Source organism: Carettochelys insculpta, chromosome 3 (genome assembly GCF_033958435.1).
Source record: "Carettochelys insculpta isolate YL-2023 chromosome 3, ASM3395843v1, whole genome shotgun sequence".
In the NCBI taxonomy this organism is placed as follows: Eukaryota; Metazoa; Chordata; order Testudines; family Carettochelyidae; genus Carettochelys; species Carettochelys insculpta.
Genome location: NC_134139.1, coordinates 16,580,720 through 16,599,954, shown reverse-complemented (window position 1 = coordinate 16,599,954; position 19,235 = coordinate 16,580,720). Strand labels below are relative to the sequence as shown.

The window sequence follows — 19,235 nt, the reverse complement described above, 5'->3', positions numbered from 1 at the left end:
CATAGCCATACACTAAATCTCCAAGATGACATTCAGCTGCCTTAACCAGACGCCAAGTCTCCTTCAGTCCTCTGTCTCATTCAATACTCACCTACTTTCTGCAACAAATGAGAGAGAGGATATGCTGACAACAGTTTCATTCCCTGGGCACTGCAATGAGGAAGGATCTTGAAGTTAAATAGTTTGTGACCACGTAATTAAATACTATGTCATAATCAATGCACATAAAGGGGATGAACTGAGTTTAAACAGGCAACCTTATTTCTATCACCTCCTAGCTTCTGGGTGCTTGACTCTGCCAGCAAGTAATCTTCTTTTAAAAGTAGTTTTTTCTTAAGTTTAAAAAAAAAAAAACAAACCAAAATTACAGGAGACTATTATAAATAATTGTAAAGTGGAAATTGTTGGGCAACCTGAACTTTATAGCTCTGCCTAAAATAATATAAAAGGTGCAACATAATTGTATGTTTGGTGGGTGTAAAAAGTAGGTTTGGGAAGATGCAACAAGGTACATGTAATTGATTTAAAAGAAAGACAAAGGTACATTTGTGCCCAACAAATTGACATGGTTTGTGCAGGGTTCTAAGAGGAAAAGTTCAGCCTGGTCTTAAGAGCAGCTCAGGAATTCTGCCAAATTTAGCAAGATTTTTGATTAGCATTACATGTTGTAAATTCCATTCCAAGTCAGAATTGCCCAGCTACAAAAACAAGTCATGTTTTTACATGTCTGTGTACATGTACCTAAATCCACATTGACTCAAGGGGGCTGGGGGGAATTCCAGAAAAGGTCTCTAAATTAATTATCTTTGAATTAGAGTTGATAACTATTAGATATATCATGATCACATAATATCTACCTACCAAACTATCCTTTGGATAATGGTCTCTACTACCCTACTTTTTCAAGATAGCTATTGTAACTTACCTGCACCATTTAGCAAAACCTGTTACAACCTAACATTTTTATGCAACTTCAGCTATGAAGTCACTATAGTGCTCCATAATAATCATGAATTTATTTCCCTATAAATTATCCAAAAAAAAAAAAAAAGACAATAGATAAGGTCTCAAGTTCTTCCTCAAAGTATTACAGTAAGAATGTTTGGGGCAAATGGCCAAACCGTATGAATAAATTTTATATTAGTTAAATGCACTATTCACAAGTCATACAATTGTTGTAATCTTTATGACTGAAACTTTGTTATGGGTGTCGGGTGGGTCTTCTCACTTCTTCCCAATTTTCAGATTTTATTACATTAATTGCCTGGGAATAAAACAAAATTTAGAGAAGACAGCTGATGTTTCTTCCCTGTTCCACAAACAAATGAAAATATGTAGGAACACTTGGGACATGTTAATGCTAGGGTCATTTTTGGGCACACTGACTGTGCAAAATAAAATAAAATGTCTTTATTTGACTCACATCCAAGAACACAATTAGGTGAAATAAACAACATATATAGTAATGTGTTTTACTGGCATGATGACTAAGAGTTTAGGAATCTTTATTGATCTAGTCTTGGAGACAAACATCTCAAATGAAGCAAAATCAGGTCAGCCACCTAACCTTTGACAAAGAAAAAAAATGGAAGTCTTACTCTAGGTACAGTACCTGTAGGCATTTGGGATGTTTTTAAAAAAACTCTTCGTAGGTTACTTTAATCATTCACTTGACTGCTTTGCTACAGGGCTATTTTCAGTCTTTAAGCAGAGCAACCACTGTAGTATCTGCTAACAGTGAGAGGTTTGTCTATAACCAAAACTTTGGGACATATCAAGTAGGCATGCCTAAAAATTCCATAGTTTACATGATGCAATCTCAGCTGAAAACTGAAACTTGACAGCCAGCGATAGATCATATTGTCCCCTGACTTAAATTAAAATCCTCAATAACTAAGATCCCAGTCATGCAAGGTCATACTCTTGAGGCGACACCTTCACCTGACCCGACTGAACTGCAGACCTGCCTTCTGTTTGAACACTAAACAAGAGCTCAAACAAACAATCTCTAATCAATCATTCATAAATATCCTGCCATCTGACAAGACCGTTTTAGTTTAAAACATGTTTGAGTTTTATGTCAGTGTTTTACAGCATCTTTTGTTGCACTTCCATAAAGAAACTAAAGCAAAATTTAGAATAGACACAGGTTATATTATTCTTCTGTACCATGGTTGTATTCAAAGTCCCATTCAGGATCATGGTGTCATTATATTAAGCAGTGTGCAAATGGAAGGAAACCACGAACACTTTATAGTCTAGTTTAAGACATGAAATACTAAGCATGTGTGACAAACAGAAAGACTGGAGATTACTACAGGGAGGATAACTGTAAAAAGAATATCATTCCATAGGTTGGTGAGCTGTACATCATCAGGAGCTCAAAACATATATAAAATTAAAATATTTACCTAATTAAAATATACCACAATCCACAATAAATACAAGCCTTCCCCATCACTCAGCCTCTGTTCTCCTCTATATCTCTGTAGAGCTCCCATTAATGTTTTTCTGAGCCATACCCATCCACAAAGAGGAGATTAGGGCTTTCTGTTTAATTGAAATAATTCTCCAATATTTAAAGATTTATTTTCAAAAATTCCTATTATGGACAGGATCTTATCCAATCAGAAGGCCTGAAGTAAACGGAAATTAGACAATGGTTCTGAGGAAAACAAATCAGCAAGTACGTGTTAGAGCACTTGTACAAGCAGAAAGAATATTGGGTACAGCACACTTTCATGTCATGAAGAAGTTTGGGTACCTGCATCGGTGAAATGCACAGATCCACTGGTCAGGATACTTCCCTGTCCCTGGAGAATTTATATTTCCTGTTTTGTCTGTAGGAATTTCTGGCACGCAGGGGCAGAGGGTCATACCACAGCACGCGTGGTGCAACAGAGTTCTCATTATGAGCACGTCTACACTTGTGGCAGTGTGTAGAATACAGGCAACAAACGTAGTTACCTGCCACAGAGAAATGCAGGCTGTGCTCACACTTGTCACTGAGGTGTGTAGCGACACACAAGGAATGAAAATGTCCAGCAGCAAGGAAAAGCACCTCCCATTGCTGGCAGAGAGACACTACATTGCTAAAATTAGCAGTATCGATGTGGAAGGTGGTGCTTTGCCAGGCAGAGCACATACCCTAGGCGCACAGGACACTTGACTACTCTAAACCACTCCTCACCTTCTGCACTGCTAACCTTATACTAGCTGGGCATGTGCTACCTCTATTTTACATGCAGCCATAAATGTAGAAGTATCCCTGGGTGAACAACTCTCTAATAACTGTGTCCACTTGTAGTGCCAACAAGATAGCTCCTCTACTTAGAGATTTTTGCAACCCCCATATTTATTAGTGTTTTTGAAACTGGGGGAAACAGGATTTACATTATTTACTACATAAAATATACGCAAAGAAATAACAAGAGTTTAAAAATGCCTCAGACAATTTCAATGTCAATGTAATTTCCCCAAGAGAGGTTCAGTCTGTAGATAAATTATGCAACTAAATTTGCTTTGAAATGTTCAGATTTCCAGGGCTGCTTAATGACAAAAACCATCTCTTACTTACATCTCTTCATGTCATTCTATAGCAAAAGGAGCAGCTTCCTTATTTACTACGTTTAAGACTTATTTGTTATTTTTAAGTGTGATTTTCCTAATTCAATCTAGAAATTAATAACTTACCATTGTTAATTATTAAGCTGCAAACTGTGTACTTGGGCCAGCACACATGTGACACAGGAGTTATTCTGTATATTGCTATAAATTACTCTCAACATTAATACCCACTTCTTCTGCCTTTTAGGGTCAAATTCAGTAAAGATAAAATAAGAATCCGTTTTTCTCTTAGTCAGTCAATCAAACAGCCAACTACACTTTTACTGAAGCTGGAAGTTGGTAAGCAGTCCTCTAACCTTAGAAGATTTCCTTCGGCTTCTTCTTGTCCAAACCACCACCAGTTTATCTGGCTGCCTGTGGAAGAAGACACACACACAAAAATTAAATTTACAGTAAGATCATTAAATAATTTTTTTAACATAAATATTCCATCTTCAGTGAACAAACTGTATTTTGCACATAGCATTATCTTAAAAAAATTTAACATGAATAAAATTCTGTGTTTATGGCAAAACAGTACAGCAATATCAACCCTCATATTCTGCTCTCACAGAATGCACATAACTCCTAAAGACAAAGCTGATAGAGGAGGCAACTGCTCTGTAGATTGCAAAACAGGATTCTGTCTACAGTTGGCTTCTGAAAAGTCTGGCTTCATTAAATGAAGCCTTTAAAACAAATCAGAGCACAAAATAAACACAGACACAAAACCTAGCTGGATTCCTAATCAAATAATATGTAAAGGAGATTAGTAACAGAGAAAGCCGTGCTAGTCTATATACTATCAAAACAAAAAAACAGTAAAGTAGCACTTTAAAGACTAACAAAATAATTTATTAGGTGAGCTCTCGTGTGACAGACACTGCTTTGGAAAGAGAGACTGCTGAACTCTCTTTCATATTCAAATCCCACACATTAACACGTGGTTTGAACCAGGATGCAAATTTTCTGGGACACTATAAGGGCTCTTTTGCATACTTGGGTTAATCTAATTCTTGACTCCCCCGGCCCTTCTGCTCTTTGATTTGCTCACCTTGATAATTTTTTTTCTGATTTGTCAACGTTGATTACTATTTTTGGTTCTCTATGCCTTAAATATTGAGTCTGGTCTGGTCTGGCTATGGTCTGAAGAAGTGGGTCTGTCCCACGAAAGCTTATCACCTAATAAATTATTTTGTTAGTCTTTAAAGTGCTCATTTACTGCTCTTTTATGTAAAGGGGATGTCTGCAATTGGAGTTATTATATATAAAACCTCAAAGAACTTGAATGGGTTTTTCCATAAAAGTATCTTCTTACATGATTGCTTTAGAAATTGCCAGAACATCGAGTATTGTATTCCTTGTTTTTGTCTGAGGTCTTCTTGAGCAACTAGAGAAAAAAAGTGTGGGAGCTTTCTGTGCTCTTAACTGAAGGGTCAAACATGTTGAATCTATAACAAAGAGATCCCTCCTCACAAGAATATTAAAAGTGTGAATGAAAATCACTTTTAATTTCTCAAGTTTTACTTCCCTCCTAATTGTTATAGTCCAAGCTCTTAAGCTGTCTAAAAAGCATTCCAGGGAAATCAGAGTAGAGTGCAGATGAACAACCTCCCCCGTTTTTTTTTTTATTTTCAAAAGTCAGATCCTCTTTATAAATACAAAAATAAAAGGGTGCAGTGATTATTTCTAATCAAAACACTGAGTGGAGTCAAAATAAGGACAATACTGTACACTGTACTCTTTAATTTGTTGTTCTTGGAAGCAATGCTCATACCATTTTCTTGTTAATTTTGTAGCACTTAATACTTCACCAATTCTTTATTAAGTGAAAACCAGGTCTTTCTGAAGTAGAAGAGCTCACTATGCATTAATTAAAACATTTATGTATTTGCTCCTCAAGCTGTTAGTATTTTCTGCAAGCTGGGTCAGACCAATAATAAGCTCAGAATCCTGCCCTCCTAACAGTGGCCAATGCCAACTGCTTCAGAGGGAATGAACAATGGTCAACCTACCCATCCCTGGTTGGGACACCAGAATATGGGACTGCATCCCTGAGGCTAACAGCCATTCATGCACCTATCCTCCATGAATTTATCTAACGCTTTGTGAGTTATATTTTTGATCTTCACAACAATCAATGGCAACAAATTCCACAGGTTGCCCATGTTGTTGTGTGAAGTAGTACCTCCTTTTGTTAGTTTTAATGTGTTACCTATTAATGTCATTGGATGACCATTGATTCTTCTGTTATGTGAAGGGGCAAATAACATTTTTCTTTATTCACTTTCTCTCCACACTATTCATGATTTAGTAGACCTCTATTTACAATAAATGTTTTCATATCTGCAGCCCTGAGACCAGAAGGTTGCCAATATTCAAATATTCTGGATAATAGAGAGGTATACCTAGCAATGCATAACAGTAAATATAAACAAGATTTGATATTAATAAAAATGTATGCAGAGTACTTTATTTACCTATGGTAGTACTGTACACTGTAAACATATACTGCATTTGCTGTATTTATTTGTATTTACTTTCACTATATGATACTTACAGAAAATGTAACTAAAATTTACTTATGGTTAAAATGCCGGTTATTTGAAAGTTCTGGATAATAGAATGCCAGATAGGAGTTTACTCTATGTACTCTTTTCCTGTCTCATTTCCAATTTCATTCATCTCTCCCGACAATTTTTTTTAAATGGGTCAACCAGAACTGTACACAATATGCAAGGTGTAGGTGAGCCAGGGATTTATATAGTAGCATTACAATATATATCTATTCCTTTCCAAATAGTTCCTACCATTCTTTTTCGGGGATTTTTTGTTTGTTTTGTTTTTATGGTGTTTTGTTTTTTTACTGAGGCTGCACATGGAGTAAATGTTTCTGGAAAACCATCCACAATGACTGCAAAATCTCCCTCTTGAGTAGCAACAGTTAATTGAGACACTCATACCCTCATTTTCTCTGTATAGTTGGAATTGTTTTTCCCAAAATGTACTATTTTACATCTACCAACACTGGATTTCACTGGACATTTTGTTGCCCAGTTTTGTGGGACTATTTTGTATTTCCTTGCCGTTTGCTTTGGACTTAGATATCTTGAATAATCTGCAAATTTTGCCACCTCACTGTTTACCTTTTTTGCCAGATCGTTTATGAATATGTTAAAACAGGACTGGTTCCAACACAGACCTCTAGGGGACACCACTGTTTTCCCTCTCTCAGTTCTGAAAGCTGCCCATTTATTCCTAACCAGTCACTGATCTATGAGAAGACCTTCCCAATCACTGCTTACTTTGCTTAAGAGCTTTTGGTGAGCGACCTTGTCAAAGGCCTTCTCAAAGTCTAAACATACTATATCCATTGGATCACCCTGGTCCATGCTAGTTGGCTCCCACTCTACAAATTCTGATACACTGGTGAAGCCTGTTGCCCCTTTACAAAAGTTGTGTTGACTCTTTCACAACAAATCCCATTCATCTATGTGTCTGACAAAACAAAGAACAGAATTTAAAACTACTAGGGACAAAACTACCACTAAAAACACAGCTAAAGTTGGCTTCCTCCTTCCATGGCCAGATCAAAATCCTGCCCTTATTCTCTCTCCATTGAAACCTCTTGCTTACAGAGTTACCCTGAGCTTCCAAGTTGCTGTAACATGATAAACAAAATAGCTGCCCAAGACGCGTTTTTCAATTTCAAAATTTCTGCCTCCTTTGGGGAACACAATTAATTGGTGAGCATGTCCTCCAGCTTTCTCTAAAAACCCTTTTTGGTGGCAGTGACAGCCTGTTCCATGTTGAAAACCCCTTGCTCACTTACTAGTATGCCTGTTATGCTCTCATTGGTGTGCACAACTCCCACTAATGCTAATGGAAATTGCCTGCGCGCCACTAGAAGCAAATATACCTCTAAGTGATTTCCTTGCTGCAATCCAAGCACCCAAACCCAAGTCTAAAATATACTCTCTTATTTGATTTTGTGCACTTCAAAATATAGCTCGAGAGACAAATCCAATTTAACCTTAGTGGGCCCAATGCTGACTAAGTCTCTAGGGGACCAAGATGTGCCAAAAGCATCAGAAAATGCTTTTTCTGCGATGCTGGTGGTCAAAGCAGAGAAGACACCACACAGAGGAATTCTGCACGCCCATGCACCACACAAAACGTGAACTCCACAATAGGAGAAGGCATTAGAGGGCTAAGAGGGACAGCACAGATCCACATTGTTCTCCCTTCCCCCCAAAAAGGGAACAGCAGCTGAGCAGCAGGCGACTTCCACTAATCCCTCTCAGCCTAATCTAAGCATTAGCTGCCTGCACAGCCCAGCCAGATACAGCCTCTGCTATGCTGTGTTAATTCACTGCTCCTGGCAAACAGTCCTTTGACTTCAGAAGGGGATCTTACACAAGAAAACTCATGACCTAATAAATTTGTTAGTCTTTAAGGTGCTACAGGACTCATTTTTCTTTGCTCCTTACATCAGGTTTGCATTCATAGCCTCAAAAGGTTTCAACACTGCGGTAGGGATTGCGGGGGAATGACCTGAAAAGTAAGTATGTTAAATTTAAAAAAAATAAATAAAATTAAAAAAATGAGACAGAAGAAGAATTCTCCAGGCAATACGGTCACTTAAATATTTTCACCAGCTGGTGGCTATGTCTACACTAGAGAGTTTTGTCAAGTTTTGCCCCACATTCCCAAGGCATTCTGTCAACAGTAAACTGACAGAACACAGCACTTTTGTCTGGCATTCTGCTGCTCCCCCATGAGGCAGAATACCTTAGTTGGCAGAAAGCTGGTCTGGAGTTCGGGGGGGCCTTCTGTCTACAGTCAGGGCTTCTGGGACACTGGGCAGCCCTGTCTGCTGTGCTTCTGATTGCCCATTTTGCCAGGAGACAATCTGGGCAGTCCAGCTACTCTCTGTCAACAGAGTGAATCGACAGAGTAATCTACTTTTGCATGTGGATGCAGAAGTTTTATCAGAAGACATCTTCTGACGGTAATTTCTGTCAACAGATCGCGCTAGTGTAGACACAGCCAGTAAAAGCAGGGGCTTGTCTACACTACCACCCTCCTTCGAAGGGAGAATGGTAAGTAGGATATTGGAAATTTTCTAATTAAGGGCTGTGCTGCCTATGCAGCACTTCATTAACCAAATTCTCCCCCCCTCGGCAACTTCAAAGTACCAGCTTTCATCTAGCCGCAGCTCACCCGCTGGTACTTCAAAGTGCCCAAAATTTTGAGGAGTAAAGGGACTTCAAAGTAGCCCTGGCACTTCAAAGTATCAGCAGGTGAGCTAGATGTGAGCCAGTACTTCGAAGTTGCCACGGGGGGGAATTTACTTAATGAAGTGCTGCATATGCAGCACAGCACTTCATTAGTAAACTCCCAACACCCTACTTACCATCCTCCCTTCGAAGGAGGGTGGTAGTGTAGACACAGCCTAGATCTCCAGATCTAAGAAGTTATTCACTTCCAACAAACGTCACATGCACACACTTTCTTTTGGACTAATATCCAATTATGACAGGTTTGCCCAGGGGGCATGGTGGAGATTGTTACACTGAGATTTAGGAATCTCGTAGATCCATCTTGTAGGCACAGACCATGCAAGCTCTCTCAGAGGTCCTGTTTTTGTTGCTGATCCTTTTATAACCCTGCCTGGACTCCCTTCCTTTGTTTGCACCAATGGATCTGATCTCAGGAGTGAGCAATCTAATTCATTTGTTTCTACACCCTTTCATACATCTTAGCATTCCAGTGACTGCAGTTAAGATGAATCTGTAGATTCAGAATATTCCAGAACTGGACCTCAAGAGATCATCAAGTCCAGTCTCCTGTACTCACCGCAGGACCAAGCATCATCTAGATGAGATGGACTGCTTCCTCTCTCTCCAGACAACAAGAAAGTTCAGCACCTCAGCACTAGACTACAAAGAACCACAAGTCTTAGCTGCTCTAACTAGTATGTGACTCCAAGTCCATGTCCTTGCCATGAGTTGGAATCACAAAGTGCCACATCTGGTTGTGTGCCAACATGGAACAAGACGACATCCGGTCAAGATGTTCCAGGATCAGGAAAGGGCACACAGATAAATGGAAACTGACTCACATGGACAGTGAAGGATTTGCAGAGTCCTCATTAGCAGTCAAAGTACTTGCAGAGTCAACACAGCTAATTTGAAATAGGGGTGCATCAAAACCCACCCTGTAGCAAAACTCATCCCGAATATTAGTGGACCCAAAGTGGATTATTTAACTTCAGACAAGACATCTCATGATTTAAAATAAACACTCTGTATGGACGCACGGCAATTTATTTTTAAAAGTCACAGATTCACCACAAACAATTTTTAAATTTAGACAAGCTGTAGATTTCAGATCAGCTAATCATATGACGTTTGTTCAGTCCCTAACCATTCAGGGACTGACAGTAGCACAGAGATTACTTATTTTCCATAATATGGATTTGAATGTGGCCAGGTTACCAATAATCTTTATATTTGATATTTTTTAAAAACTACCTCATTGTTTGGTGGTCTACATGTAAATAGCACAAGAGAGACGGTGGCCTCAGTCTAATACCTAAAAGAAATAGATCCATTTAGGACTGTCAACTAATAGACATTAATGCCTGCAATTAATTCAGAATAAAAATGAACTAATTAATTGTTTTAAAAGGCATTAATTGCATATTTCTGGGTCGGGGTGGGGGAGGGGAGAGCATCAGCTGTGGGATGACCTGACAGAGTCTGGTCAAGCACAGTAGCCCATATGCCACTAGAATACACAGAGTAAAGAAGAGAAAGTGGAAGTGGCTCTCTTGTACACCCACTGTGCCCCACTGCCCCGGCTGGCCTCTCACTCCACGGACTAACCCTACCACACTATTTTCATTGCTCCTAGCTGGCCTTTGTTCTGGCGACCAACAACTCCTCCAAGAGCCAAAGACTACAAGCCTTCACTTCTCATTGTAGTTATGCTTTTAAAAAAAAAAAAAAAAAAAAAATCACACAGACAGAAGTCAGGACATTTAAAGTGCGTCTTTCTTGTGCTATTTACATGTAGGCCACCAAACAACGAGACATTAAATGTCTATTAGTTGACAGCCCGAAATGGATTTATTTCTTTTAGGTATTAGACTGAGGCCACCGTCTTTCTTGTGCTATTTACATGTAGGCCATGTAGCAGATGTGATGCTCTTTTTGTTTCTATATTACCACCACATGAAAAAAACAAATACAATAACACAATCCAACAACACCGACCAAATAAAAAGTGAAAGAACAGATGGCAGTGGCACCTCATCAAAGCTAAACCTATTTGTCTACAGTCTGAGTTTGCTCCTTTTGATGCAATGCACTGTACTGACACCAATGGAATTATATTGTAGTTATAATTCACAGTTCAGTTCTTGTTCTTAACAGGCCATGTCTCTAGGGATTTTGGGGGACAATGGCCCTGGCAAGAGAATGGACTAAATGACCAAACAGTTGGCCCCTCCATCTTTTCTGTTTAGGACTCTACCAAATTCCTAGTCCATTTTGGTCAATTTCATGGTATAGGAGTTTTAAAAATCATAAATTTCATTATTTCAACTCTTTAAATCAGAAATACGTCAGTGTTGTAATTGTAGAGGTTCTGTGGAGGTTGTGGTTACAAAATGAGTTGTGGTACTGCTACCTTCGCTTCTGTGCTGCTGCTGGTGGGACCGATACCTTTCCAGCCTGGTCCGGCCAGCAACACTATATTCTCCACCTGCCCAACTACAAAGGCAGTGGAGAAGTAAGCACGGCAATACCTCAACCTCCTTAAAATAACCTTGTGACTCCTCTGAGTCAGGACCCGCACTTTGAGAAAGGCTGGTTGTCCACCATGAAAGCTGTCTAATACAGGGTACAAGCATGCAAAAGACCAGATTTAGTGAGGGTGAATGGGAGAAATACCATATTTCACAGCTGTGAATTTTGACAGTTATGCTGCCCTGATGGTTTATTTAATAGCCTGTATTTGCTAGATTAACAGTTTTAAAGTAGAACAAACTTACCAATTTTCTCCTTATAACTACTTGACTCTTACTTAATTGCTTTAGACGTTTAAGACTTTTATGATGAGGTAGTTCATGGTTAATCTTAGTATCTCCCACACAATTTTTTCTTTACCCTGAGAGGATATGCTACGGTTTTATTCAGTGCTCTCTATTCTATTATATAGGTTGAACCTTTCTAATCCGGAACGCTCTCATCTGGCAACTTCTGTAATCTGGCATGATTTTAGTTAGCTAGATGACAATCTATCATGGGTGTGGCCAAGTTTCCCATGGTCCCATGAAGCTTATTTACAGCCTCCAGTCCTGGCAGTGTTCTGTGCTATTTATTTAGCTGTAATTTACCCCTAAATGTGTTCCCAAAGCCCAGCAAGCAGTGGACATCCTGGTAATGTGCTAGACATTATTGACCTCCCATCATCCAGCAAATTCTCAGGTCCTGAGGGTGCCGGATGAGAGCGGTTCAGCCTGTAATATATAACAGAGTTCTCCTGTACATGTCTCAAACTTGTGGCAATATATGAATAAAATTTACAATGAGGAATGGATTATTTTATGTTAAACATTTTATATTATGACTTGTGATGTCATGTATTTGCAAAAAATTCTGAAATTCAGACTCCACACATATTACTCTACATTAATTATTGGCATCCCAATCTAGATAATTTAAAAGGGCTTGCTCAGGTGAAGTGAGCACAACTAGTTAATTAAAAGGGGTTCAGCACACATTTGAAAGGAGTTAAATTGCATTATTTAGCAGTGGAGTTAAAACAGTGAAGAACTGTGATTAATTTTTAATCTCAATTAATCATAATTAATTGTTTAAATCGCTAAGCGAGTCTTTGCCCATGAAAGCTTATGCTCCAAAATATCTGATCATCTATAAAGGTGCCACAGGACTTCTTGTTGTTCTTGAAGATACAGACTAACACAGTTACCTCTCTGATACTTGTGACCAGCCGCAGTGTCTTTATCACCAAAAAAATGGCCCCAATTGTTAATTTTGTTTACAGTCTCAGCAGCGACTGCAAAGAACTAATGTGAAAACTGGACTACGTGTTTAGTACAGCAAGGACTGGGAGGGTTGCACCACATTGGCCCCGGGGCTGTGGGGGGGGGGGTAGGGAAGGGGGAGTCCAGTGAAATACAAAATGTTTGCTTTGTTACTCTATTGCCTTAACTGTAGCTGTTTTGTAACTAACTAGTGGACTTTGTTTCTAGATTTTTTAATCCTTAAAAGGGAACCACATCCATAGTTAGTGAGCCAGAAAATAGGAGAGTCACTGGCTCACCACAACTGGAGTTACACAGGAAGAGTAAAGAAATGGAAGTGGGGGTAGGGGGGCTCCTGGAATACCCATTTCCCTTTGAACATGTACCCTGAAAAACCCTCCTTAATTTTCACTATGGGTTTGGTTGGGGAAAAAAAAAAGGCGGCGGGGGGGGGGGCACTTTCCTGCTAGGCCACAACCTCCCATGTTTAGAGCTAGTTCTCCATACAGTAACCATTTCGAATACACAGCCCGTAATACCCTCCTCTCTGACAACCTATCTGTATGTGTGCTTTTTTCTGTCAATAATCTCTAATGAGCCTAAAATGAGGAAAAACACAATTACCACTAACATTTAATCAATAAACACAGACTCAATGTTGCAATAGAGGTTTGAGTGCTAGGAAACTATAATTATCCAATTTGCTTTCTATAGAGAAATACTTTGTAATTTAGATACCCCATCCCCCTTGAACCGTACAAATAGTTGCCCATTAACCAACATTAAAAAGCAAACAACCCCCTTCCAAAGCATCCCTGCAAGATTCGAGAACTACTGCTGATAAGCATTATTTGGAAACTAAGAGAACTGATCCCGCTATTTGAATAAAATATACCACAATGAAGGCTGAACAAATTAAAAATACCATTATAAAAATATTAATTTCCCATTCTTCATGTCATGCTGCTCAAAACACCTACAAGTCATTTGTTATGAAAGCAACTAAATAAAGAGCTATTTAACAACAGAGACAATATGTTCCAATCAAAGTACAGCACTTAAAAAAAAACCTAATACAGGAAGAAAGATTGGTGGAAACCACTTTCCTGAATAGGCGACAAATTGTCAACCTCTAGCACTCTGACTCAAATTCAGCTTATATTAGAAGCTATTAAACATAATTACCATCTTATGACTCTTAGGTGGCCTACATGAAAAGTAGTGGGGTGGTCTCAGTCCAGTTCCTAGCAGACATGCGTCAGCACCATACTCAAAAACTTTCCATAACTGGCACTAGTTAATACTGACTCAGTCAGACCAAACTGGCATGACGTGGTCACTCAACTGAGTAGTCGTCCTAGGTCATAAGCAATCTCCATTAGCTACTGTCAAAGTAATGGACAAGCTCTGTTCAAATCAGGGAAGATGATGGTCACGCAGATTTGAAGTCCCGCTGCCCCAGTCGCATGCCTTTGTGCTTGCTTCACAGCATTCCTCCACGCTCAATGGTCAGAGATAAGCTACAGCTTTGCTTGTCTTTTGAGGATGTGGAAGCACTGATTTTCTGTTGTATTGCCAGGACTCAAGGCCAAAGAGTTGCTCAGAGCTCTGGGTTTTAAGACTGTGACAGGCTAAAGCTGGAGCATATCTAAATCTAACAAAATTAATTGGATGTTCTTTCCACGTAACATCACAGATAAACTAGAGTTCGGAAGGGAAGTAGCCTCAGGAGAAAATGTATGAGGAGACATCAGGCTTATAAAAAGAGGAGAAAGCCAGGGGACCAGTCATAAGTGGAGAGGGATCCAGCTGGCCCCATATATTACCTACTCTGTTTTGGAGCGCATCTATCTGTAGTGCTATGTTTGTTCAAGAACACCTCGTAAATCGTAAGAGCCATGCCCTTGAAAATTTGTATGCAACTTCCTGTTATCCTAATTTAAACCAAGATCTGGGTTTGGTTGTGCCTGGAAAGTGGGAAATCCTTGAAATCTCAGGATTTCCAATACATGGAAAGGGAGAGGCACCAACAGAAGGAATGACATATTTCAGACCTATCACCAGGTATACTGAGAGTAGGAGACAGCAGCACTGCAGAGTGACTGCTGAGGGGACAACTGTAGCAAGAAAACAAGTGGCCACATGGAGATGGGCTCTCGTCCCTGCCTACTTCCAGATGGGTAAGTGCCCCTCCCCAGGCCGCTCCCCTGCAAATCCCCCCCAACAGGCAGGGCCAGGAAAGTTATTCCTGGGTCCCCCCCACTCCAAGCTCACACTGGGGCCTGGGGAAGCAGCCCAACCCCACCCCTGCTGCTTTTCCTGGGGACAGGCAGAGGAGCCCTGCCCCCTCCCCCCCGCACTGCTCTGGCTGGGGGAAAGAGCCACAGCCACGAGCCTGGCCCCAGCCGCCTCCTGCCACTGTGGCCAAGTCCAGAGAAAAGAACCTCCCCCCACTTGCTGCTCTGGTTAGGGCCCAGTGAAAGAGTTGTGCTCCAGCCTCCCCCTCCCCACCCCCGATTCCAGCACACTGCTGCTCTGCCCAGGGGCTGGGGAAAAGAGCCATAGTTCAGCCTGCCATCCCCGGAGCACAGGCCAGGACTGGGCTCAGCACTGCAGCCCACGCCAGCCGCCCCACACCTCTCCCAGCCCAGTCCCCCGGCTCACCTTGGGGTCCCCTACCGAGTGCTGCACCCCCCCAGCTCAACCCAGCATGGCACTGGCCCTCACAGCCCTCCTGCCCACCCCCCCACAGGGCTTAGTCCGGGACCAGCTTGGCAGCTCAGCACCCACAAGCTGCTTTCCACCCCCAAGCTCATGCTGGGGCCAGGAAGAGTGGCCCAGCCCTGCCCCACCAGCTAGCAGTGGGTCCACTCTGGCCTGGCCTCAGCCTCCTAGCCCCCCTGAGTTTCAGGCTGGGGCTGGAAGCTGGAGTCTGAGCAGCCCCCTGGGGACTGGTGGGGGGCCTGGAGCCACAGCCCAAACAAGTCCCCCAATTCATGGAAGCGGGGAAGCTGTGAGCTGTGGCCCAAACCAGGACCACCTCCAAGGAGGGATCGGGGGCTGTGAGCCACAACCTCACCTGGCCGCCCAACCTATGGACAGGCAAGGCGGGGCTGGTAGCTGCAGCCCACACTAGCTCCTCCTCCCCAGGACAAACAGGAGAGGTGTGAGGCAAAAGTTCCACACAGGCCCCAACCCTCTGAGGACTGGCTCAGGGGCCAGGATCTGTGGCCTGACCCTTCACTCCCAGCCCCTGACAGGCAGGGGTCAGGGACTGGGAGCAGGAAAAAAAAAAAAAAAAAAAAAAAAAAAACAACTTTCAGTTAAGGACCCAAGCAATGCTGGGTACATCTGCCAGCATTTTATAAAGCCCTGGGCAAACCATTTGTAAGTATCCAATGTTTCCATTCACAAGCTACAGACCGTGCAGCGGATTTGTGTTTTCATGTTCAGTACCCCAAACTTTTCAGTTTTGCAGATCAGAAGTGAAAGATACTTGGCACTTAAGCTCTTCTGAAGAAGGATTTTACTATTTCAAAATCTGTGTCCAAGAACAAAGCTTTGAGACTGCTCTACGTTCAGTTATTTAAAACCACAAATTAATCTTACATGCGTAACTAACCTTGCCCTGCCTTTTCCGCTGACTGGACAGTATGGTTACAGCTTTTTCCTTCTCTCCAGACACCTATACTGAAACCAGAGCCCTCCACATTCAACACTGTTTAAGTAGCATAAGTATTCTACATACTATCGACCAACTATGTTGTCTAATTGTTATGTTTTACAAAGCAATTTTTACTGATTGAAATCTAGGTTGTGCGGGATGCAAGGTCTTCTGTGGATTGGTTTGATCACTCCAGGAAATATGTGGCATTATGCTTTGAGTACGGAACTCTCTAAATATCAGTTAAGAAAGATATTCATAAAAGGTTTTATCCCTCCTGTTGAGGATACTGCTGACAACCACTGATGTTAATTGTGTAACATACGTGATTTTCTAACAAACTTGCAGTCTGATAGCCGCTGACAACAGGTCATGAATATTTAGGAACTTTTACTGGAAAGACTTTTGCACGTGCTTAACTTTAAATTCACAAGGAATCAGACTGACCTCAATGGAACTATTTGCATGGTTAAAGTTAAGCATAGGAGTAAGTATCTGTATGACAGAGGTTACAATTTTTACAGAAAAAGGAGAAAAATATAACATACTTATTTGTAACAAGAAGGCTCTATTTAATCACACATAACAAATGGTTAGAACTCTTCTGCTCAGTAATGAAGTATTTTTTTTAAACCAAGGAAAATAATTTATATTTAATTTTGCCATTTATTGTCATGAAGGTTACTGGTTTGGGTATTTTGTGGAGAGACAGAAAGGATATGGGGGTTGGGTTTTCTCTGAAGGGGTTTATTTTTTTTCTTACTGTGTTTGATTTGAGCTGTATTAATTATCACAGCCTGCTAGATTACTTGTGTGAAGCAAGGATAAAAGAGTATAATTAACAAGATAAGAGAAGCAGCAGTGTTAGCACTATAGCAGGCAGATGTACCTATTGAAGGATAAAAATAATTACTTGAGAAGTAAAGTCAAAGTATTTCTGTGATAAGATATTTTTTCCTTTTGTTCCCTTCTGTATTGTGCATACCAGCATGAAGTGCTAGGCTTCATTAAGAATCCCTCCCACCACTATCCCCTTTGCTTAAGTCCTGAATTTTGTCAAGTGCTTTTTAACGATCACTTTCAAAAATGTTCCAAGACCATTAGTTGGGCTCAACTTGTATTTGCTACCTTAAAGATCATTTTATAAAGTGACAAAAACCTCTCTGTTTAGTGACGCTTATGTCTTTTGCCCATCAAGGTACTGAGCCACTTGGTGTACATCACCTTAACCCAGAAGATACTGCCACTGACATGTTTTATGCTAGACTTTTTCTTCCTTCTGAATATCTCCTGGTCACTACCACTAGAGAAGTTTCACTGACAATAGCAATGCTGGGAACACTAGGGTAGACCAGCCACCCATATTTTAACATGGTCCAAACAAGCAGCTGAACTGGCGCCACATGATGGTAGCTTTGCTAACATTAAACAATAGCCTGGTAGAGCTACCCTGCTGTAAAAAGGTCACAAATTTCAAGAAGAAAATGATGTTAAGTATAGACAAGCCCAGTATAGGATAAAAAAACTAACAAGTTAATTAGGTTTTTTCTACATTAGGCTTTATCATCCTTTTAGAATTCCCTATTAGTGGAAGCTGCAGTATAAACCAAGTATTAACATCTGCCAGTACTTTTAACAACCTTGTTGTCTTGGTCTCATTATGGGCAGGTTTACATAATATTCTGGCGAAAACAACAGCTGATTCGCAACACTAATGTTTCCATAATCTCCACTATATACCAGAGCAGCAACAATGAGATACACTAATAAATAATAATAATAATAATAATAATAATAATAATAATAAAAAAGTCTGAAGTAGACATAGCCAGAAGGACACATGGCTTGCACCTTTTCCTTCTCCACAACTGTGTCATCACTTAAGTACCACACCTAGCCTACAAAAGTTCAAACCCTAAGATTTCAGTTTGCCATCAAACTTTGGATCTCAGGGTTTGGTTCTACGGCTTTCAATGCCACATTTCTGTGGTCTGGCTTTCTTTTTATTTAAAGTTACAAACCACCTTTTCAAAACTTTTATGAAAAGTCATCAGCCAGATGCAACATATGTTCATCCCCTCCTTACTAGGATGATTCACAATGGAAAAAAATTAATGGTATTCTACTTGACCACCAAAAAACTAACTCTTAGTAGAGTTAAGTTTTGCAGGGCTGCTGTAAACAGCATTTATTTTTAGCAGAAGGCATAAAGGACTGCAGTCACTGGAGGGGCCACTCTGAGAATAAGAGGACAGTGAAAAGAATGGGGCAGATAATTCGTCCAAACTGGTGGTTTATTTCAGTGTTTCTCAACCAGGGGTAGAAGGAGATCTTCTAGGAGGAACATCAACTCATTTAGATATTTGCCTAGTTTTATAAACAGGCTACATAAAAAACACAAGTCAGTACAATCTAAAAGTTCATTCAGACAGTGATTTGTTTCTGTTGCTTCACATGCCTTTATGCTGAAATGTAAGTAAAACAGCTCTATTCCAATTCATTTATTTGATAATAAGATGGTGGACAGTCAGCAAGTTTTCAGAGTAGTCTTCTGTGATATTTTTGCAGGCTTTTGTAAGTCAGTAGTTTTTAAGTGAGGTGTAACTTGGTGGTATGCAAAACCAATCTGACCCCTGAAAAGGGTACAGTAATCTGGAAAGGTTGAATGGTACTTGTTTCAAGACCTCAGATTACTTTAGGACCATGTTCTCAACCAGTGATATGCGCACTGTTAGCTGTACACAACAGAAGTCTAGGGTGCTTATATTTTTTAAAGGGGAACGTTTTTTAAAAAAAGGTTGAGAAACACTGGTTTATTCTAATACCTGGATTTATCCTGACAGTAAATAAAAATCAAAACAAAAAAAACACACCACCAAAAAAATAAAAAAAGGAGCGTCTGTAATACCT

The 19,235-nt window shown here is 40.3% G+C and overlaps 1 protein-coding gene across 5 annotated transcripts in view; it reads right to left on the bottom strand.

The window, feature by feature from the left end:
* EHBP1 (EH domain binding protein 1) overlaps nt 1-19,235 on the bottom strand; it is a 325,710-nt gene that overhangs the window by 264,684 nt on the left and 41,791 nt on the right. For all 5 annotated transcript variants that reach the window (XM_074989386.1, XM_074989385.1, XM_074989387.1 and 2 more), the window contains exon 3: nt 3,924-3,981. In XM_074989386.1, the coding sequence (XP_074845487.1) occupies nt 3,924-3,981 (58 nt within the window). The remainder of the gene's footprint in view (nt 1-3,923; nt 3,982-19,235) is intronic.